At 38.2% G+C, this 19,105-nt stretch overlaps 1 protein-coding gene across 1 annotated transcript; it reads right to left on the bottom strand.

Annotated features, from left to right (window-relative positions):
• Positions 1-1,916: 1,916 nt before the first annotated feature.
• Positions 1,917-18,592, bottom strand: LOC139480535 (sodium-coupled monocarboxylate transporter 1-like). The gene is made up of 16 exons (XM_071263625.1): positions 18,254-18,592; positions 17,648-17,716; positions 17,157-17,208; positions 16,693-16,760; positions 15,525-15,605; positions 11,746-11,816; positions 10,982-11,119; positions 10,359-10,494; positions 10,096-10,184; positions 8,197-8,309; positions 5,384-5,457; positions 5,106-5,192; positions 4,691-4,911; positions 3,759-3,859; positions 3,053-3,180; positions 1,917-1,991 (listed from the first exon to the last, which is right to left on the bottom strand). The coding sequence occupies exons 1-16, from the start codon at positions 18,590-18,592 to the stop codon at positions 1,917-1,919; spliced, it is 1,842 nt and encodes a 613-aa protein (XP_071119726.1).
• Between the last annotated feature and the right edge of the window lie 513 nt (positions 18,593-19,105).

Genomic DNA, 19,105 nt, shown 5'->3' with positions numbered 1-19,105 from the left:
GCCCGGCCGTGATATACCCCAAAAAGTTAAAGTATGGTACTAATTGCTATTCTGCTTGGCGCTGGACATTAAGGCGTTAAAACAATTACTGGTCGGTTCCGAGTATACTGCGTCTTAGTGGGGTATCCATGTTAAACCGCGGCATGGTATTTCAGAGGGCTAGAACTATAAAACCGGCAATTAGATGAACTAGTACAATCAGACACACACACACCCACACCCACCCACCCCCCCCACCCCCCCCACACACACTCACTATAGTAGACGTTCTGTGTGCAATTCTTACTTTTGACTCTATGCCGTAAACATACAATGTGTAATATATGTCTAGGTGTGTGTATGTGTATGCACATGTATGTGTGTAATACTTACTTACCTGCTGTACCTATGTTATGATGAGTCGTCGAGCGTCTACATACATACATACATACATACATACATACATACATACATACATACATACATACATACATAAGCAAGCAAAGCAGTGCATTTGAAAATCGCATCGCAGTGGCCTTGTTTTGTAAGGAGGCAGGATTTGCTAACTTCCCTACAAAGGATTGGAAATGATTGAAAGTATTTTCTTCTGTGTGATATAAAAAAGTCATTTAGCTTCGGGAAGTTATGGGTCATATGTCGTACAATATCTACCAGTGCAACTTATATTGTTTTCATTATTTACCATCGAAGCCATACATGTTTGTTCATATTGCAGTATTTTGAAAGACTCTTCAAGACCCTTCCGTTTAGAGTCCTGACCAACCATATTTCCTATATGACGTCAAAGCCAAATAATAATAAGTAACTATTTTCAGCAGAAACATATTCCATAGGGCGTAAAAGGTAAAATATTGATAAAACTAATAAGAACAGATTTGCGTCGTTCATAATAAACTACGTTCTACATACTACATTCTCCAATTTGCCATTGAAAAGTGGTTGAACATGTCTTTATAATGAGAAATGTGTAACTTCACTTAAAATCTATTCATGTACATCTGACAAATGTTAATCTGCAATCTGCACAGTACTATGGTTATTGATGCCTAAATTAATGAATAAACTGGTGGGGGTGGGGGGGGGGGGGGGGGGGGGGGGGGGTGGGGGCGGTCGGGTAGCCTAGTGGTTAAAGCGTTGGCTCGTCACGCCGAAGACCCGGGTTCGATTCCCGACATGGATACAATGTGTGAAGCCCATTTCTGGTGTCCCCCGCCGTGATATTGCTGGAATATTGCTAAAAGCGGCGTAAAACCATACTCACTCACTCACTATGACAAGGGGGATGACTTCAACTTTCCATCAATCTACTTGTCCTTTATCTCGAGCAATATTCCAGCATGATATTTCAACGAAGATTTCAAAAAGCGCTACACGACTCTTGCTCAAAAGTTGTTTTATCAAGGTGTATGGTGGACATGTGAAGGACATATCCAAATTTGACGCACCAGTGACAAAAATATGTTTGATGCAATTCCCTATTTTGACTTGTACTATACGTTCCCGTGTTTTTGTCACGTGTGTTTCCTCACGAAATATTGCCACAAACAACACTTAAAAAGTATGAATCTCTTCAATCTGTCGTTTAATGAATACTGAATTACTGTTATTGTAATATATTAAAAACAGTTTAAAAACACAATGTTTGGAACATTGCAAAATAGAAACGTTATCAGTATTTTCTTTATGCTCGTGAACTCTCAGTGAGACAGAGGTGATGTTAAGGCTATGATATGACGTTGGAATTATATGCCACAATAGATGACATCATGTGGTTCCGTGATAACTGAAACTGTCCGGTCAGCAGAATGTTGAAAAAAATGCAATTTGTTCTGATATATCGATCAAACGTAATATTTCATTAATGTGGTTTCATTTTGCCAAGCAGAATGGCATGTTTTTAAAGACTTCCATTCATTTTACAATTCTACTCTGATGAGTTCTGTGGCTTCAACTCTAAGTTCTTGAAACTCGGGGCTTTCCTTGGTTAGTGCCTGAAATTCAAACGCTATGAATGAGGAACATGGAACATGGAACGTAATACGTCTTATGAAGTTGTTGGATTCATTGCCTGTTTATCAAAACCTTCTCTGAAAATAACCAGAAAGATGAAATCAATGCCATTGATATTCTGATATTGAGTACTTGTGGTATTAGTTATTGCTTCAACAAAAGGGGAATGCATTGTGCTTGCACCATGGTCGTGACGGTATCGTGCATGGTTGAAATCAAGCCACACCTTTTGGACTCCTTGGCTGCCTGTCACGACAGGTAAGAAGCTTGGATTGCACATGCTGTTTTTTAAACTGCCTTGCACTTACTATATTTCATGACAATTGCATGAGTGGCGGGGCATATACCGGCAGAGTAGGACATGCTTACCCTTTTCGTGCACACCTGGAGTTATCACAGATTTTCAGTGATTCATTTATATAAGTTTCTTCCCTGTTTTGCCTTATGAATCTGCTTCAGCAGATATTCGAGACGCATTACTCTCTGGTATTGACGTTAAGAGTCGATATGGACAAGAAGAAGATTTATAGGCATGAGCTTACATGATGTGATTAACGGCTCCATATATGCTTTTGGGTTCGATCAATTATTTGCGGAATACATGAACAACTATTATTATCGTATATTTGATTAACATATTGCAGAGTTTGTGATTTCGGTTTATAGACCATCACCAAGATAGCCACTCAATCAACGTTCATGTTGCAAACAAGAAAACATAATGTAATTCAGAAATAAATATGATTGATATAAGCAAGAAAATTACGCGATTGGTAGAATAACTTCCGTTTCACGCCACTCTAGGCTGAACTACAACTGCACAATGGCGTCTTGCAGGCACTCATACACTACCAAGCCACCACATGATTTCTGTATTTCAATAAGACAAAGGTATTACTGTTAGGCTCATGATATTCTATATGTGATTTTCAAAAAGGAGAGGGGCATGAAATCTAAGTAGTCAACTCTTAACATGAAATTTTAATATTGACATGTTCTGCCACGAATTCCCAACAGGAACATTGCCAAATCAAATACTCACCCCATTGTAAGCCTGACCTGACTTTCTTGACGGCCAGAAATACTGCCTCACCCTGTTGGGTATACACGGCAACTGAATATCCTCAAGATGTAGCAGCCACTGTGGGTCAACCGGGGTTTTGTTTCCACCTAGGAAATGATTATAGAAGTTTTGTTTCTATTAATGGCAAAACAAATAAAGTCCACAGTAATTATTCATTAATTTTGTAATTCAATGAAACACCGATGCTCATGTTATTAATCACTGGATTGTCTGGTCCAGACTCGTTTATTTACAGACCGCCGTCATATAGCTGGAATATTGCTGATTGCGGCGTTAACCAACCAACCCAAAACCAACGACTCATTTCGACATTACAGTCAGTTTGAACTCTCCACGTAGTCTAAAGCAGGTACTTATTCATGGATATATTTGCCGCCAATATGTCGATTATACTTCAAACATCTGTTCAAAAGTACCGTCATTATATTACTAAACTAAACCCTGAACATGCTTAAAATGACTGGTGCTCATCTTAACTAACTGTTTGATTTGTGCACTCCCAATTAGCCACATAGATCAGTTTAGAAAGTAATGGTTTACAATAATGGTCCTCAGTTTTATGCATCTTATGAGTCAAATGTTTTATTAGTGCTAGGTCACTTACATAGCGACAATAGCTATTCCATTGTAGATCTAGATCTGATTTGATAAGTTTGATATGTACCTGTTATCAAACTTGCACACACCCCAACCAGCATGACGACTATCATTGCAATGGCACTGAACAGTGTGTAGGAAATGTTGTACATTGTCTCCATGGCGGACCTGTATTGATAGCATATATGTTGAAAATGCCAAGGCCAGAAAATAATAAGTTTGAATTATTTGGCGAAACAAAATCCATCGAACGTAAGAGGCAACATAGGGATGGAACACAGAAAATCAGTGATGACACCAGGTGTTCGCGAAAAGTGTAGGCATGCCCTGCTCTACCGGTAAGACCCACCACTCACATTTTCTCAAACAATGTGAGTGCCAGTGAGTAAGGAGTTGTGGAGGCTCCACGTGAAGATCTTAATATGAGATAGCATGGCGCATCATGTTGACGTGTCACATTTGATAAATTCCTCTGCATGTCTACCATAAACATTCTGGAATCAATAAACCAGGCCTTTGATGCCGAAAATTTGATTGAAAAGTGTATTTGTCTAACATAACATAATGTTTCTTTCCACGAAGTTGTGTGCTATGTACAATAAGTACCAATTGAAACGCAAACGCGAAAATTAAGAAAATCGAGACTGATTATTCTCTGGCGTTGACGTTATATATTTACTAAAATGTTAAAAAGTCTGATATATATTGCAACATCAGGAATTGTCGGTCGACAACAGTAACACGTAACTTTTTTCAAAGATTTGCGATACCACAAAACAATTCCAGTTGCTTGACAATGCCTTAGAACTCAATTCCTGGATTATCTAAGTGCGCCCAAGCACTTGAATCTGCCAGCAGTACTCTAGACATTGAAAAATTCAACATATTTTCCAAGAGCTGCTGAGGAAATGGTCAAGGTGGTAGTTTGGCGCTATATCAATACATTAATATTAAATATAATTATCTGTCAGCTTTAATATGCCATTTTCTATAACTCACTTGTTATTAGCGCCTTCGTAACTGCAATCTGGACCAAGGGTTGTGGTGAAATTATTTATGTTGGTGATGTTGAGGGACGGTATGGACAGATTGAAACTTGGACATTGGTCAACTGGCGCCAAGGGGAGGTAGGAAGATGGTGCTCCACTGTCATAGAACATTGAACCTATGGTCAGCCAGGCCATAAACACAACACCCGTTAGAAGTCCAATAATGGCTCCCTGTTGAAAGACATACATGCATGAAGTAATGCATTATAGTATCCATGACATGAATATTGCCATGTTATCTGAGAAAAGAAACATTCTTATTTTCACTTGATTTATTTCTCGTTTCCTCACGAACATGAAAACGGATTATCGTTGTAACTTTAGATCTTCGACCTATTTGAATTGTGTGGCATATTTCTTCGTACCTTCGTGTTGACAAAGGGAAATAGTGCTCCTAAATAGAAAACTCCAATCAAAGGTTGCTTAGTCAAAGCCAGGGATGTTTTAGCAATCTGAAACAGTAGAAGAGGGACGATAAGCCCGTCGTCATTCGAAAACAACCAGCAATACAAAAAGAGTTTATATATTTCATAATCCCGTGAGTACTTGGTACCAATTAACAGTGTGTACCTGTTGCCTTTGAAATACTCATTATATTATTTATTAATAGATGAAAGGACAACGCCCAGGTAGCTGGCCGTACCTGAATGAGTGTTTTGGCTCCAACGAATGAGACAATAATTGCCGCTAGGCAGCTCAGACCACCGGTAAACACCACTTGAAAACAGAAAATAGACATTCAGAAACAACTACATATAACTTTTCAAATACCAAAGTTTAATTCAGAACTACCATGAAATTAAAGAATAGTGCCATGGCACTGTAGCCCACCTTAATAAGTAGCCAACAGTAAAAAATATTAACAAAGATCTTTAAAAGACAATTGTTAGGTTTGATATTCAAATCATTTCTGCACAATTACCGAGGAATAACAACTAACATTACAATTTAATCATATGAAGAAACTGCTCCCCAGTCTGGAATTATCAGGAAGTTTCAAGAGCATAATATACCCTTTAAAAACAAGGTGAAAACATATGGCCCAAAAAAGAAGATATATTTTGAATCACAACTAACTACACATGTACAAACTTTCACAAATTGGCTGAGTAATTCTATAGATAGATTTTTCTATACCGCTGCTGTCGTGGCCATATTGACAACAAAGATTCAAACCTATGGAGCTGATTCAGGTGTAATTATTGGTGCGAAACAAGTATGTGACATTTCAGCTTCATTCAGCCAGTGCTTTCTGAGGAGATAATGTATACAATGCAAGGAAACGCATTTTGATATAATTCAGGAGCATCAAAGGTGCCAAGATCAAATTAAAGATCACAATTAAGATATTACGAAGAACAGAAGAAACCGTATGTGTTGACACCCGCTTCTAACTGCACATATACCAAATGTCATTATAATTTGACAAGAAAATAATGAGTAATGTCCATAAGAAGTTTTAACTTATATGTTGACCCCCCTTTCTTACTACACATGTATCAAAGGACGAGGTGGAAATAGGGTCATTTTCTCGAACAGGATCTGTATATGAATAGACAATGCCATTTAGAAAGTGGTCAAATGTAACGAATGTTATATTTGGGATAACACTTTCTTAGTAAAGTACAGATTCTAGTACTTTTTTTGGGTTGAGTCCCGTCCGGGATTCGAACCCACACCTGCCAGGGTGAGGCACCTAATCGCCAGCACACAAAGTCAGCGATCTGTGTATTCATAGCTTTCGGCCATGGGAGCCGTGTCAATTTACACTTGTCAGGGGGTACTCAAAGTACGTGATCTAGACTACCAGTTGTCGGACTTTCATTTTGTGGAAGGCTCGGTGGCTGAGTGGGTTATATCGCTGACTTTGTGTGCTGGCGATTAGGGCCTCACCATGGCAGGCGTGGGTTCGAATCCCGGACGGGACTCAACCCCAAAAAGTACTAGAATCTGTACTTTACTAAGAAAGTGTTATCCCAAATATAACATTAGTTACAGGATCTGTATCATTTGAAAATTCTAAATTCTAAATTTAAAATTTCTAAATGTTTAGAAATGGTTATGAGAATGTTCAGACGTTTTTATATGAATGCGAACTATACTGTGTGTATTTCAACAGTTGCATGAGTGGAACTTGTGACAGCACTTGATGCATAGTTAAGGATAACATGTGTGAAAACGATTTTAGAGGTTTTCAGGAAGCGGTTTTCTACTATATGAAAATGACAGGTCTTTGAGATGTAGAAAAAAGCCAGTACAGACATGTGGTTAAAAACCCATCTCGTGTCATGGACTTATGGTTCATTCAGAGATGTTCATTTAAAGTTAGTAAACTCATCCTTTTTCACTCAGTTTAACTATTTTAGGAGTCCAAAAGTTGCAAGTGTAAGAAAGAATAGGCTTGATGTCAGTCATTTGAACCCTTCTGTTTATGTGGGAGGTCTCCTTTACAACTCACTTACATGACTAAAGTAATTAAATATTGGTGCAGGCTCTTACATCTTCAACCCCACAGATTACCTTCCCAATGCTATTAAATGCTTAAATCTTTAGTTGGGCGGGTAACTTGGGCGACTAAAGTTAGAAATATTTTATTCCAATTTGGGTTTGGTTTTGTATGGCTCAATCAAGAGGTGGGTGACTCTAAAGCTTTTATTCTCCATTTTAAGCAAAGGCTCAAAGATAATTTACAGCAATTCTGGAGTGCTTCTGTAAACTCTTCTCCAAAATGTGATCTCTATAAGCATTTTTAATCCATGTTAAATGTTGAAAGGTACTTGTCATGTCCACTCCCTACCCATTTAAGAATTGTTTTTACTAAATTCAGAAGTTCAAATTTAAAATAGCTTTAGAAACTGGCAGATATAGTGAAACAGACCGTTCACTCAGATTCTGTAACTATTGTAGTAGTAAGGGAGTTAATGTCATTGAGGATGAATTTCATGTACTCTTTAATTGTAATTTATATTCTGCCCGAAGACAAAAATACCTTGTTAATCTTCCTATGCCTACTCATTACAGTAATTCTCATGTAATAAATATTCTTTGTAATTATAATGAGCAAACATTATTTCTAGTTTGTAAATTCTTATATTATGCTCACAAAATAATTAATGATAAATTCTGTGCCCTGTAATTGTCATGCTAACATGTCTGTATTTTGGGCCATTGGCCTTTTACTGAATAAACATGTCTGTCTGTTTATGTTCGGATAAATATTTCAATGTTGTTTGCAACGTTACAATTTGACGTTAACAGTGGGCCAAAAAGGGCCTTATCCCACCTCGTCCGTTCATGTCATTTGCACCAGAGTTGACTGAGTAATGGCCGTAATTAGGTTTAACAATATGGCTGCCGTCGAACATTTTGAACAAATTGGCTTCATTATATGTGGGAACATGCATGTTTCAGTTTTAGTAATAGTCACTGTAATAGTATCAAATTTGGACTGAATACCTGTCATTTTTGCAACAATAACGCCTCTGAATTCAGACATATTTGGTCTGCATGGCTGCACAAGATCATACCAAATGATATTCGCCACGGCTGAGAGGAAGGATGATATGGTGCTGAAAAAGAAAGTGATTGTGGTAAAATTGTAAGTCACATCAGCACTATTTCAGACATATTGTGCTTAGATCATTTATGGACGTTATATCACATAACATCCTGTCAATAAAGGATAGTAAAACAACCAGTATATATGTTTTATATACTTCAGTGTGGAAGCTCAATTTTAATTGCAGGCTCAACTGGAGATCTTGAGTGAGAGGAACAGCCACTCTCTTGGACTAGCTCATCCCCCTGAACAGTTTCTGATGTTCGATTCTGATGTTCTGATTCTGAAGTTGAGGATGATGTTGATATAATTGTGTTATTTTGAGAGGTCTGAGTTGATTCATCTGGCATCTGTTGACCCTTCACTCAAGAAATGGCTGTTTGGAATTGTGTACTTGCCTGTGAGACTTAGATTACTTTGATAACTTGAGAAGAATTTAGTTGAAGCAATTGGAGATTGAGACTGAACTATAGGTTTGGCTTCCAGAAAAGTGATATGTTTAATATTATTGAATGAATTTCAGAATTAGGGCAGAATTTAGATGGGTCCATATGATGGCATCTGTGCACTCGGTACTCTTAGGAGTGCATGATTTGGTATTTGTGAAACCAGAGTGGATTTGGATTTGGTACAGATACCTTCATTCCAATTTTGAATTTTTGATTTAATACAGTTTTGCAAATTAGGAAGTGAAAAAGTAAATAGCACGTATTGATTCTGAGAATGCTATCATCCTGTTTTGTTGTGAAATTATTAATAGCAGTTACACCTTGGGATTCCACTTCTACTTTAAACTCCCTTGGAGATAGTGAACGAATGTAATATTCTCAAGAGATGATCAAGAGAAGAAATTGTATGTCAGGAATGTAACTTCAGACAAAAGTTCATCTGTTGGATGAAGTCCACATGCCAACGATTTTTTGTTTTAATGGAATCAAGGAATAACAATTGCCTTTATGTAATTAAACACAATTTTCTGAAGCGTCCAAGAAAATCCAAGACACAGCAGCTAGAATAATTACTAGAAGAACCAAATGAACGCCCGGAAATCTGCATTGGTTGCCAGTTGATGCCAGGATCCAGCTTAAGACCCCGTGCTTAACACTCAAAAGTCAGCATGGTCTTGCACCGCCAAACCTAAATGAACTTATCTCTACTTAAAAACCTGTCTGCACCCTCAGATATGAAAACCAGAACATGTTGTCTATCCCTCGTACAAAGCTGAAATAGTTGGTTAAAGCTCTTTTGGTTCTGGGGCCCCCACCTCGTGGAACAGCCTACCAACTCTCTTAAATTAGAAGCGACAAAAACCCTTTCCATATTCATCTGCTGACAGCAGAAATCTCTGCTGACAGCAGAGTCGATTGAACGATTCCGACTATATAACGAGTTTATGAATGCGTTTATGCGTTTATGAATCACTATCAAATGGTGATGATACAATGTTGCACATATTAAGGAATGCTCCATCCCTGGACTCCTTTGAATCTATACTCAAAACTCATCTATTTGGTTCAACAGTGTCCATTATGTCTCATCAATCCACAGTTATCATCTCTTCATTCTTATTTTGTATATAATTTTCATAGTTTGGTACATTGTTGTTCTTTGGGTATACTCACAGATGTCCATTATTATAACTACTATTCACATATTTTTGGACAGGGTGGAATGACATAGTTTTGCCCGCCAATTCAGAAAAACAGAATTTAGAGTCTATTGCGCCCTCAGCCACCAGACTCTCTTCCTCTACCGACATGGAGGGACGTTGTGGTACACGGTTCTATTTCACCTACCTGAGAGCAGCACTCGACAGAGCTGCCAAGAACAAGCCTGACATCCCTGGCATACTCCGGAATAGGTCCAGGATCAACAAGGGAACAATCTGTAAAGCATGTATAAGAAGCATGTGAGCCACTGCGTGAAACAAACTGCAAGGACAAAACGTACTTTTAAAAAATCCCGCCCCTAATGCATCCCCCCCCTCTCTCTCCTACACACCCATACACGCGCGCCGCACGCACGCACGCACACACACACGCATAATATCTGTATATACCTGGTTTGGACTTTCCAGTTGTTTTGACGCCACTGGGTCACATCGTTTGTGATAGTAGTAGCCATATGCAACAATTCCTTCCACAACGCAAATGACACCCGTAAGCATATATCCAGGAATTGTTAGTAGAAGAGCTCTGCAGAGATATATGATATATACTTTTTTAATATACATTCTGAATGTGTTTCCGAAATCATTTGCAAGGACATGGCGTTAACCTAAGAAACTTTTATTCCAATGTAGAAGAGGAAATTAGGTAGTGTTTAAAAATAAATTCCTCAAAGTAGGTACAATCATATAAGCATGTAAGGAAACTTCATCACGAATGAAGAATATAAATGCAAACACTCTCTTTAGCATTATATATGTCCAAAACGAGGAAAAACAATGCCCTTCGTCATCGTTATGGAGTATGATAAAAACAACAATAATACACTTTTTAAGGAAATAAAGATACGAGCAACGGATGATTTAAACTCTCTGAGAAATAGTCAATAAACAAATAAATGAGTGTGTAAAGAAGGATTGTTTCTCAGCACTTTCTACGGCCGTTACGGTTATCGCATGTTTGCTTGTGATGATTTACTCATATTTCTCTTTCTAAGTCAATGGCATGGACTCGCCTGCTGCTGTCTTTGGTGGACTTGGTTGACGAGATCCTTTGCAACACAGCAGGATTAAACAGAAAGCCAAAGCCTCCAAGGAGCTGGCCAAAGTAGAGATTCCATACCGTGTGGCGTATGGTCGGATCAGGATCTAAACTGATATTTAAAGGGATTCATCAAGTAATATTGTTTCAATTGGTTGAACTTAATGTCACAACCATTGTGAAATCTTCATTTCCTTATGGTGCAATGTATGTCTGATGTCTCGTTTGGACAATATTGGGTTGAACAAACACAGAGTCGTTTAATAAAATACGTCAGCATTTCCAACACTTGTAAACATAAATATTTGTAAAGAAACAGTATGGAACGAACCACATGTATTCAGAGGGCTTAAAGTGGTACCCTGTGTTGACCGTTCCCCTTTGCGTTTACATAGAAAGCATGGGAGTCTTCTAACGTTTGTTAAACTGATACTATACATACACTTCTATAAGTGAGGGAGAGGGGCATTATCGTGAACAAGTGAACTTTAGGTATATTGTCAGGAATATCAGGAATGTCGGGAATATCATCACCCGATGAGTTGCTTACCTTGATGGTGTTTATGTATCAATGTTACCCTGTAATATTACCTATGAAAATAACGTATGTTGTTAACGTACACGAAAGAAATTATTATGTAGGTATAACTTTTATTTTGAAATGATGGTTGCTCTTGGGTAGTGTTTTATTTTTTCATGATTCAAACGTGAAATATATTGTAAGTGGGTTCCACTCACCTGAAGTCAAGCCTACCAGATTCAGCGGCTCGTCCCCAAACCTCCAATATGCCTCCAGCTTCGATAGTTCCCTGCAGTATATAAAGGGCGGAATTCACATTAATTTCGTTTGAATACCATTTGAGTAATCAAATCAAAACAGAAGATTGTGTTCTTTGGAACCCCAGCACTGAAAATGCTTAAGCGTTCAAAATGAAGGTTTTCTGTTTGCTGCTCAGGACCAGTCACTTCCCACTCGAAACCGTCAAAGTGTGATTTTGCATCAAAATGTATGCATGAAATGTAGATTATGCAATGAATTTAATGAGACTGTCCAACACATTGTCAGTGGATGCTCATATTTGGTACAAACACACTATCTTAAGCGATATGCCGGTGTAGCTCGATTACTTTATTACCGTCTACGCCATGCTTGTGGTTTTGACACAGAGGTCCATCCATGGTACGACCCATGATATGTAGAGGGCGTCATGGAAGATGTTAAATGCAAAATTCTTTGGATTAGGCCGAAATGCAGCCTCAGATGTATCCAGGCCAACAAACCTCATCTTGTCCTTTTTTTTTTATCCTTTTTGATGAAATCACTTATATCATTGAATTTTCTGTCCGTTTTGTGATTGACTAATGTGATTGACGAGATTGAGGTAAAACATGGCAAATATGCGGACCTCGCTTTCGAAATGTCACGCTTGCATCCCATGTACCAAGTTGTCAGACTTCCCATTGTTCCCGCTGCCTTAGATTTGGTACCTCCCAATCTGTTGACTGAAATTGGGAGAGTGCCCTGAGCCTAACCAGCCAGACTGTGCCAGGATCATGCAAACCCTCTTTGCTGGATTTTTAAAATTTTAATCTGTAAATAATATTGATAATGATGCATAAAATTGACAAAACATTTCTATTATAATAGGAAATCTCCACGGTACAATTGATTTCCAGAGTGAGAAATAATTAGCATCCATTGTACGATTTTGATCATAAGCAAGTTTTTGTTGATCACTATGAAACAGTGATGACACCATGGTACCCCACCGATGGCACATATAACAAACACATGCAAAGTCAAGTAAATTGTTCACCTGATGAAAACACAGGAATATAATGTCGAACTCAAAATAGGAAATTGCATCAGACATTTTTTTGGTCACTGATGCATCAAATTTGGACATGTGTACTATAAACATATTGAAAGATTTATGACTTTGAAAGCTGTAACCCTGATCCTTTGTGCAAAAGTCGCACGAAGGAGCCCATGGGAATACCTACTTCTTGCCTTATGACATATCCCTAAATTTCTCACATATGTTATCTATTAGTCAATCATTTAACAAATCACTTTTTCAGTGAACCTCAGATGACATTTGCTTTCATTGTTTACCAATTTTCATGAACCTTTGAAGACAGAGATGAACGTATATCTATATATGAATGTCCATTGTGGATTGTGACAAATGCCTTATGGATCAAGAAAATAAGTTTGCTGCTTTTTGTTTGTTTGTTGTTAAACGCCGCACTCCCAGCTATATGACGGCGTCTGTAAATAATCGAGTCTGGACCAGGAAACTCAGTGATTGACATCATGCGCATCGATCCACGCTATTGGGATAGGATGACATGCATAAACCAAGTCGGTGAGCCTGACCACCCATTCCTGTTAGTCGCCTCTTACGAGTTTTCTGTTTAGAACAGTAGTGTATAGTGACAGATTTGTACTTGGTTCTTTCCTGAGATTGGCAATCCTTATATGTGGTATTATTTGATACATACATTTTATCAAACAATTAATGAAGTTATGCTTGCATAATGGTTGGTGATCGGCATTTCATTTTCTGATAGGACATGGGCTTCTAAATGTATTCACAATTCCGAATGCGTACCCTGAATGTTGACACCCGATCAGTAGCTGACACCACTGGATATATACAGGGACCTTTGTAAGTATGACTGTCTTTAGGTAGCGAAATGCCTTTTCATCTAAATAGTGATTCCCACTGTTAAGTCAAGTCAAGACATATTTTGTCAAAACCACCCTCGGTGGTACCAGAGCATATTTTACAGAATATTTACTGGGTTCATATTTACACGTGATGAAAGGCACACACATATTTACTTTTATATATTTAACATAATTGTAACAGTAATGCGAATATTCGAAATACAATTAGAAAGTCTCACAGGACATAAGAGTGGTAGTGATTAAAAGGTTCATTCGTCACGCCAATGGCCCGTGTTCGAATATCCACATGGGTAAAATGTGTGAAGTCCATTTGTCCCCAGTCGTGATATTGTTGTGCTAAAAGCGACGTAAAACCATGCTCACTCACTCACTGTAGTGCATAAAATACGTTTATTTTGTAATACGCTTTACCAAATTAATGTGTTTTCCTGTAAATACATTATTCTATGAGGGTATGGCATGTATATTTAAATAGATTGTGAAAATCATCTGACGGAGAGTTGCGTGTTCTGTTCGCAGGGAGCAGACCACACCATCTGCCAGTCTCGGTCGGTAAATTGTGAGTTTTTAAAACCAGTTACTATCTTGAGGAACTTTAATGAAAAATGATCTATTACTTCTACATTTTCAAATCCCAAAACTTCACAGCCATGCAGCGGTACTGGTATTATAAATACATCAAAAGCCTTAATAGTGCAGTTTATTGGTAGATTTTTGTATAGCAACAATTACAAAGAAGTACAAGCTGGTGGCATCAGTTGGGAAATCCAAACATGCCAACGTCAGAGAAAAACGATTATCTGGACTCATAGCGGACACAGGCAAAGTGTCAATAGCGTGCCTTTGCAGAAATGCAAGTCACAGCACGATAACGATGGGACCAACCGTTGTCCATAAACACAGGTCGACTGGTAAGTGCATGATTGTCATAATGTGGCACAACAACATGATTATGAATGTCTTGGATATAAGATCGCAATTGAGATTGCCTCGTACCCTTCCGATGTCCAGTGTACAGTCATGAGATATTGTTCCCCACACCACGAGTAAGCCTCCACCATAAGGGACTGCTGGTACAATGTTCCTAGTGGTACAGGTGGTGTTTCTGTGTCTCCAGACCCGCATTCGCTGATCTGTGGCGTGCAGAAAGAATCTGACAATGGATCTGTCGTCACGTCCTCAGATTCCAATGATGTCGAGCCAATCGAAATCTCTATGATGAGCAGTCAACAAGGGACGTCTGATGACTCTTGGTGACTTTATCCCAAATGATTTTAGCCGGTATCAGACAGTTCTCGTGGACAGATGCCTGTTTGGAAGCCCTTATTCTTTCAGAGCTTTACTCTTTGCAAAGGTTTGTCGCCTCACAAGACGTGTTAGAGCCCTGTCTTCCAGTACAGTTGTCGTTCGGGGTGGCCGTGGTCGTGGACGTTCCATCACTTCACGTGTCTGTCGGTGTTGTCTAATGACAGTAAAGTCACAGCCACGTTGACGTGCAATGGCTCTGTATGACGTACCTGTGTCATGCGTGCTAATAATTTGCCAACAGAGTGTCTCTGACAGCCTCATGGGTGCCATTGTAAAATGTGCTGACTAAACAATCGTATTATTGCCACTTCGTATGCCCTTACTCTTGCCTTTCCGGAAACTCGAGGGTATCATGTTTCACGTCCATGTGTCTGTGTGTGAGACACAATCAGTTACAGTCATCACGATACCAGAGATTGCCATCCATTCTACAAATGAGTTTCGTGAATTTTTATAAACGTGTATATTACTGTTCTTTATTTTGTCAGACAGGAGGTGGTAAAAGTGAACATACCTTTATTGACACTGCAAAAAGCCCAATCAGCATGATGATGCACTGTAAAACATCAGTCCAGATAACAGCCTTGAAACCACCCTGAAACAGCAAAGACAGTTGCGCACTTTCGTTATACTCATGAGTTATACTCATGGTCTTAGGAAGTATAATCAAAAGGGTTGTATACGTATACACATAATGGGTATATAAGGTATACTCTCAATGAATGTATAATATATACTCTCAAACATTGTATGAATATGTTCAAAATGTTTGTAAAGTCATGGGTGTATATATATGAACAGGGTTGGTTTAAAGTATTCTCAACAGAGTGTATAAGGGTTTATAAGGTATGCACATAATGGGTTTATAATGTCTACTGACAAGGGTTGTATGTTGTATACTCACAAGTGAGTCAGTGAGTGAGTTTGATTTTACACACCAAAGTTGTATAGTATTTTTATATAGCAGTGTATTTCATAGTTTAACAATGATTGTAACTGTGTTACATTGTTTCTGTAGAGATTCGGTAGACCCTTGTTGCATTATTGTATTTTGAGCAGTGATTAGTCGATGTGGTACTGGTAAATGTAAGCAGTCGTCAGTAAGCATATTTAGATGCTAGAGTGGTGTGGTAACTTCCGGAAATGTCGAGACCCGTGCAGCATTGTACTGAGCCTTACAGCACTGTCTAGAAAGTTCTGGAAACTAGTTGGGTGGTATACAAGGGACAAGAGCATGCCTCTCGCATCTCTTACACATTTTGTCTCACGTCAAGACCAGCTTTCATGAGACGATCGCTCATCATCCCTGATTCCTTGCCTAGCCCACCTCGGAAGCTTGACCACTGTCACTGCTGGGTGAATATATATGATTATCACTGACTTTTGCTATAACCACTGTATTTTTTATTTGATACTGACCACTGTCATCATATTATGTATTGCCATTAAATATTGTACTACCAATCCATTCTGTACTTCCATTGTAATTGTTGTGTAGTAATTTGAATTATCTGTTTGTTGTGTGTTGGTTTCACACTAGGTTCTTTTACGTATATATTTCTGGATTTATCATATTGTTGCAATTAAGGAATCGACACGTAACAGTATACTTACATGGTATTATTAAGAACATTCACGAGGCTGAATAAAGTATACATTGGGATTGTGCAAACAATACTCACAAGGGTTGTATAAAAGACAACAGCTCCAGCCGTTACCATTATTGAAGAATACATTGAGAACCCAGTCACTGAAAGTATCAACCACAATCGATGATAGCAGATAGGGTGGTTGAATATTGATATACCAATTCATGGAAAAAGAGCGGAAAGGAACACACAGATATGTTCACGATCATAGTTGATAACATTATTATTAAAAGAACCATTCATGCAAAACTGCAAGATTAAAACACTGTCCAGGGTTCTTGTGCAATGAATGATGACATAGTTTGTGTGACATACAGCCTTAATGTTCTGAATTTATTATAAGACGTGCGCTGTGGTGAGTTCCCGTTGAGTTCCTATGTATAAGTTTCTCTGTATCATGTTTTAGATGAAATGAATAGAATACTTCAAGAAAAGTAACGCAGAAATGTGATAACAATGTGTGACAACATTAAGCTTCATATATATGATATACATACCTGCTTGTAACGCGATTGCCTGGCCGTACAGGACAATGCTCGTGTATTGCAGCTGAATGATACAATATTCAATCAAGTAGGCAAAGAGGTTGAAGGAATACATTGCCAGTAACAAATCTGCGATTTCTCAGTATTATTGGTAGTCAACTAATGTTTGATTTTAAATAAGGCAAAAACCTTAGTACATACAATGAGGCATTAATAAATGACGGTTGTTGTGTTTAGCGTGGAATGAAACATGAATTCGTTAAAAAGTTAAAAACTGGAGCTGGTAGACGAAATATCTTTCTTAGAATATCTAAAAATACATTTTGACAATTGTAAAAAAAAATATACATGTTTTTTATGTTCTTTCAATCTTTACGAATAATTAATTGATAATCCTTCACAAGAGCTCTACTCAGTGCCTACCGTTGCCTTGAATACTAAACATTTTCTTAATGACTTGGTAATGACCAAGTGCGACTAATTTTGACAAAACTCTCACTTACATAAAGTAGACATGACATAACGTTGGCGAGGACACGAAGTGGCCGGGACTGGAAGCGTTTTTCGAGATACTGAAAAATATAAATCATAGTCAACCAACATATAAAGAAATAATGATTTCACTAAATACGTTTCTGTAATATATTACATATAAACACCATTTTATCAAGTATTTTTGACATGAGTAAATTATACAAAATACAATATATACTGGGTTCACCAAAATGTTCAACTTCTATTTTCGGCTCTCATCGAGCTGACCCGCCGTTACTCAATACATCTGATCACAAAACTGCACAAAAAGCGTTATCACCAAAATCACATGACAACTGCTAATTGTAATACATATACTACTCAAAAGAAGTTAAGGATCACCCGATTCTTTCATAATGGTTAAGTTAATCTGTCATGACATGAGAAATTAACTATAGTAATTTGAAATAATCAGGTGGTCCTTAACTTCTTTTGAGTAATATACAATGTATTCCATGACTCAACATCGTTACAAGTTCCAATCACGTATTTCACAGTGGACACCGGCATAATGGTTCAGGCATGCGCACAATATGTGTAAAGCAGCAATGTAAATATTATCAGTTTTCATTGACCTCATAAGGAGTAGACAGCTTCAGTCTCCGGATGAACACGAGGACTAAGGAGATGTCGATCAGCATCGCTGTCAGGCTGCCAAGTTCCCCAAGTATCCACTGGATGCCATATGCGTAAGACTCTGCTGGTGTCCCCAGTATCATCACCGACGACTCAAACGTCGCTATCAGAGACAACGCCACTGGGATGTACGACATGGACTGGCCCGCGACGAAATATTCGGAGGTACTGCGTCGTTTGCGAGAGGCAACGGCGTAGTAAACCCCAATACCTATGGAAGCAGTCAACATCAGTGCAAACACGGCGTAGTCCCATGGTCCGAATGTGCTGACGGACATTATACCTCTTAAATGACAGGAGGATTAGGTGCTGATAAAACACGTCATGTGCTATAGCAAAGAAATCTGCCTGACTGCAAATCCCTCACATTCGCCTGATAAACCCTAAGCTTCGACAATGTAGATAAAGTGATACACACAGCTTGGACAAACATACTTTATATTATTTTTCATGCTACGTTTACCACTGTGTATAATGTGAATAATGCATGTCTATAAACCAATATTCTGTATGCCCTAATTCACACCTTCATTCGAATATTGCCGCTCCCAGATTGAGGGTAATTTAGGCAGAATAGTATGCACATATTTGATTTCGCAATAATAACTTCGATATCATGAAATACATGATATTAAGTATCAGAAGAAGGATAATATATATAAAACTGAATTCATGTTATTTATATACTCACGGAAAAAGTAACTGTGCCTCATATAAAGTTCAATGAATATAAATGTATTCTTAATTTAAATAATGCATCTTTGAATACATATTTCCTCGACTTTATGGTC

The sequence above is a fragment of the Haliotis cracherodii genome, unplaced genomic scaffold, assembly GCF_022045235.1.
Source record: "Haliotis cracherodii isolate W230 unplaced genomic scaffold, xgHalCrac1.p SCAF_4, whole genome shotgun sequence".
Lineage (NCBI taxonomy): Eukaryota > Metazoa > Mollusca > Gastropoda > Lepetellida > Haliotidae > Haliotis > Haliotis cracherodii.
Note: the sequence above shows the minus strand (reverse complement) of the source record. Positions and strands in the feature narration are given on the sequence as shown.

Excerpts from the sequence above, each read along its gene's own strand:
- LOC139480535 (XM_071263625.1), bottom strand. The coding sequence starts at position 18,592 with ATGTCCGTCAGCACATTCGGACCATGGGACTACGCCGTGTTTGCACTG. Across the intron at positions 11,120-11,745 it reads TCTGGTAGGCTTGACTTCAG|TTTAGATCCTGATCCGACCA; the intron begins GTGAGTGGAACC and ends TTTAAATATCAG. Across the intron at positions 10,495-10,981 it reads TCCACCAAAGACAGCAGCAG|AGCTCTTCTACTAACAATTC; the intron begins GCGAGTCCATGC and ends ATATCTCTGCAG.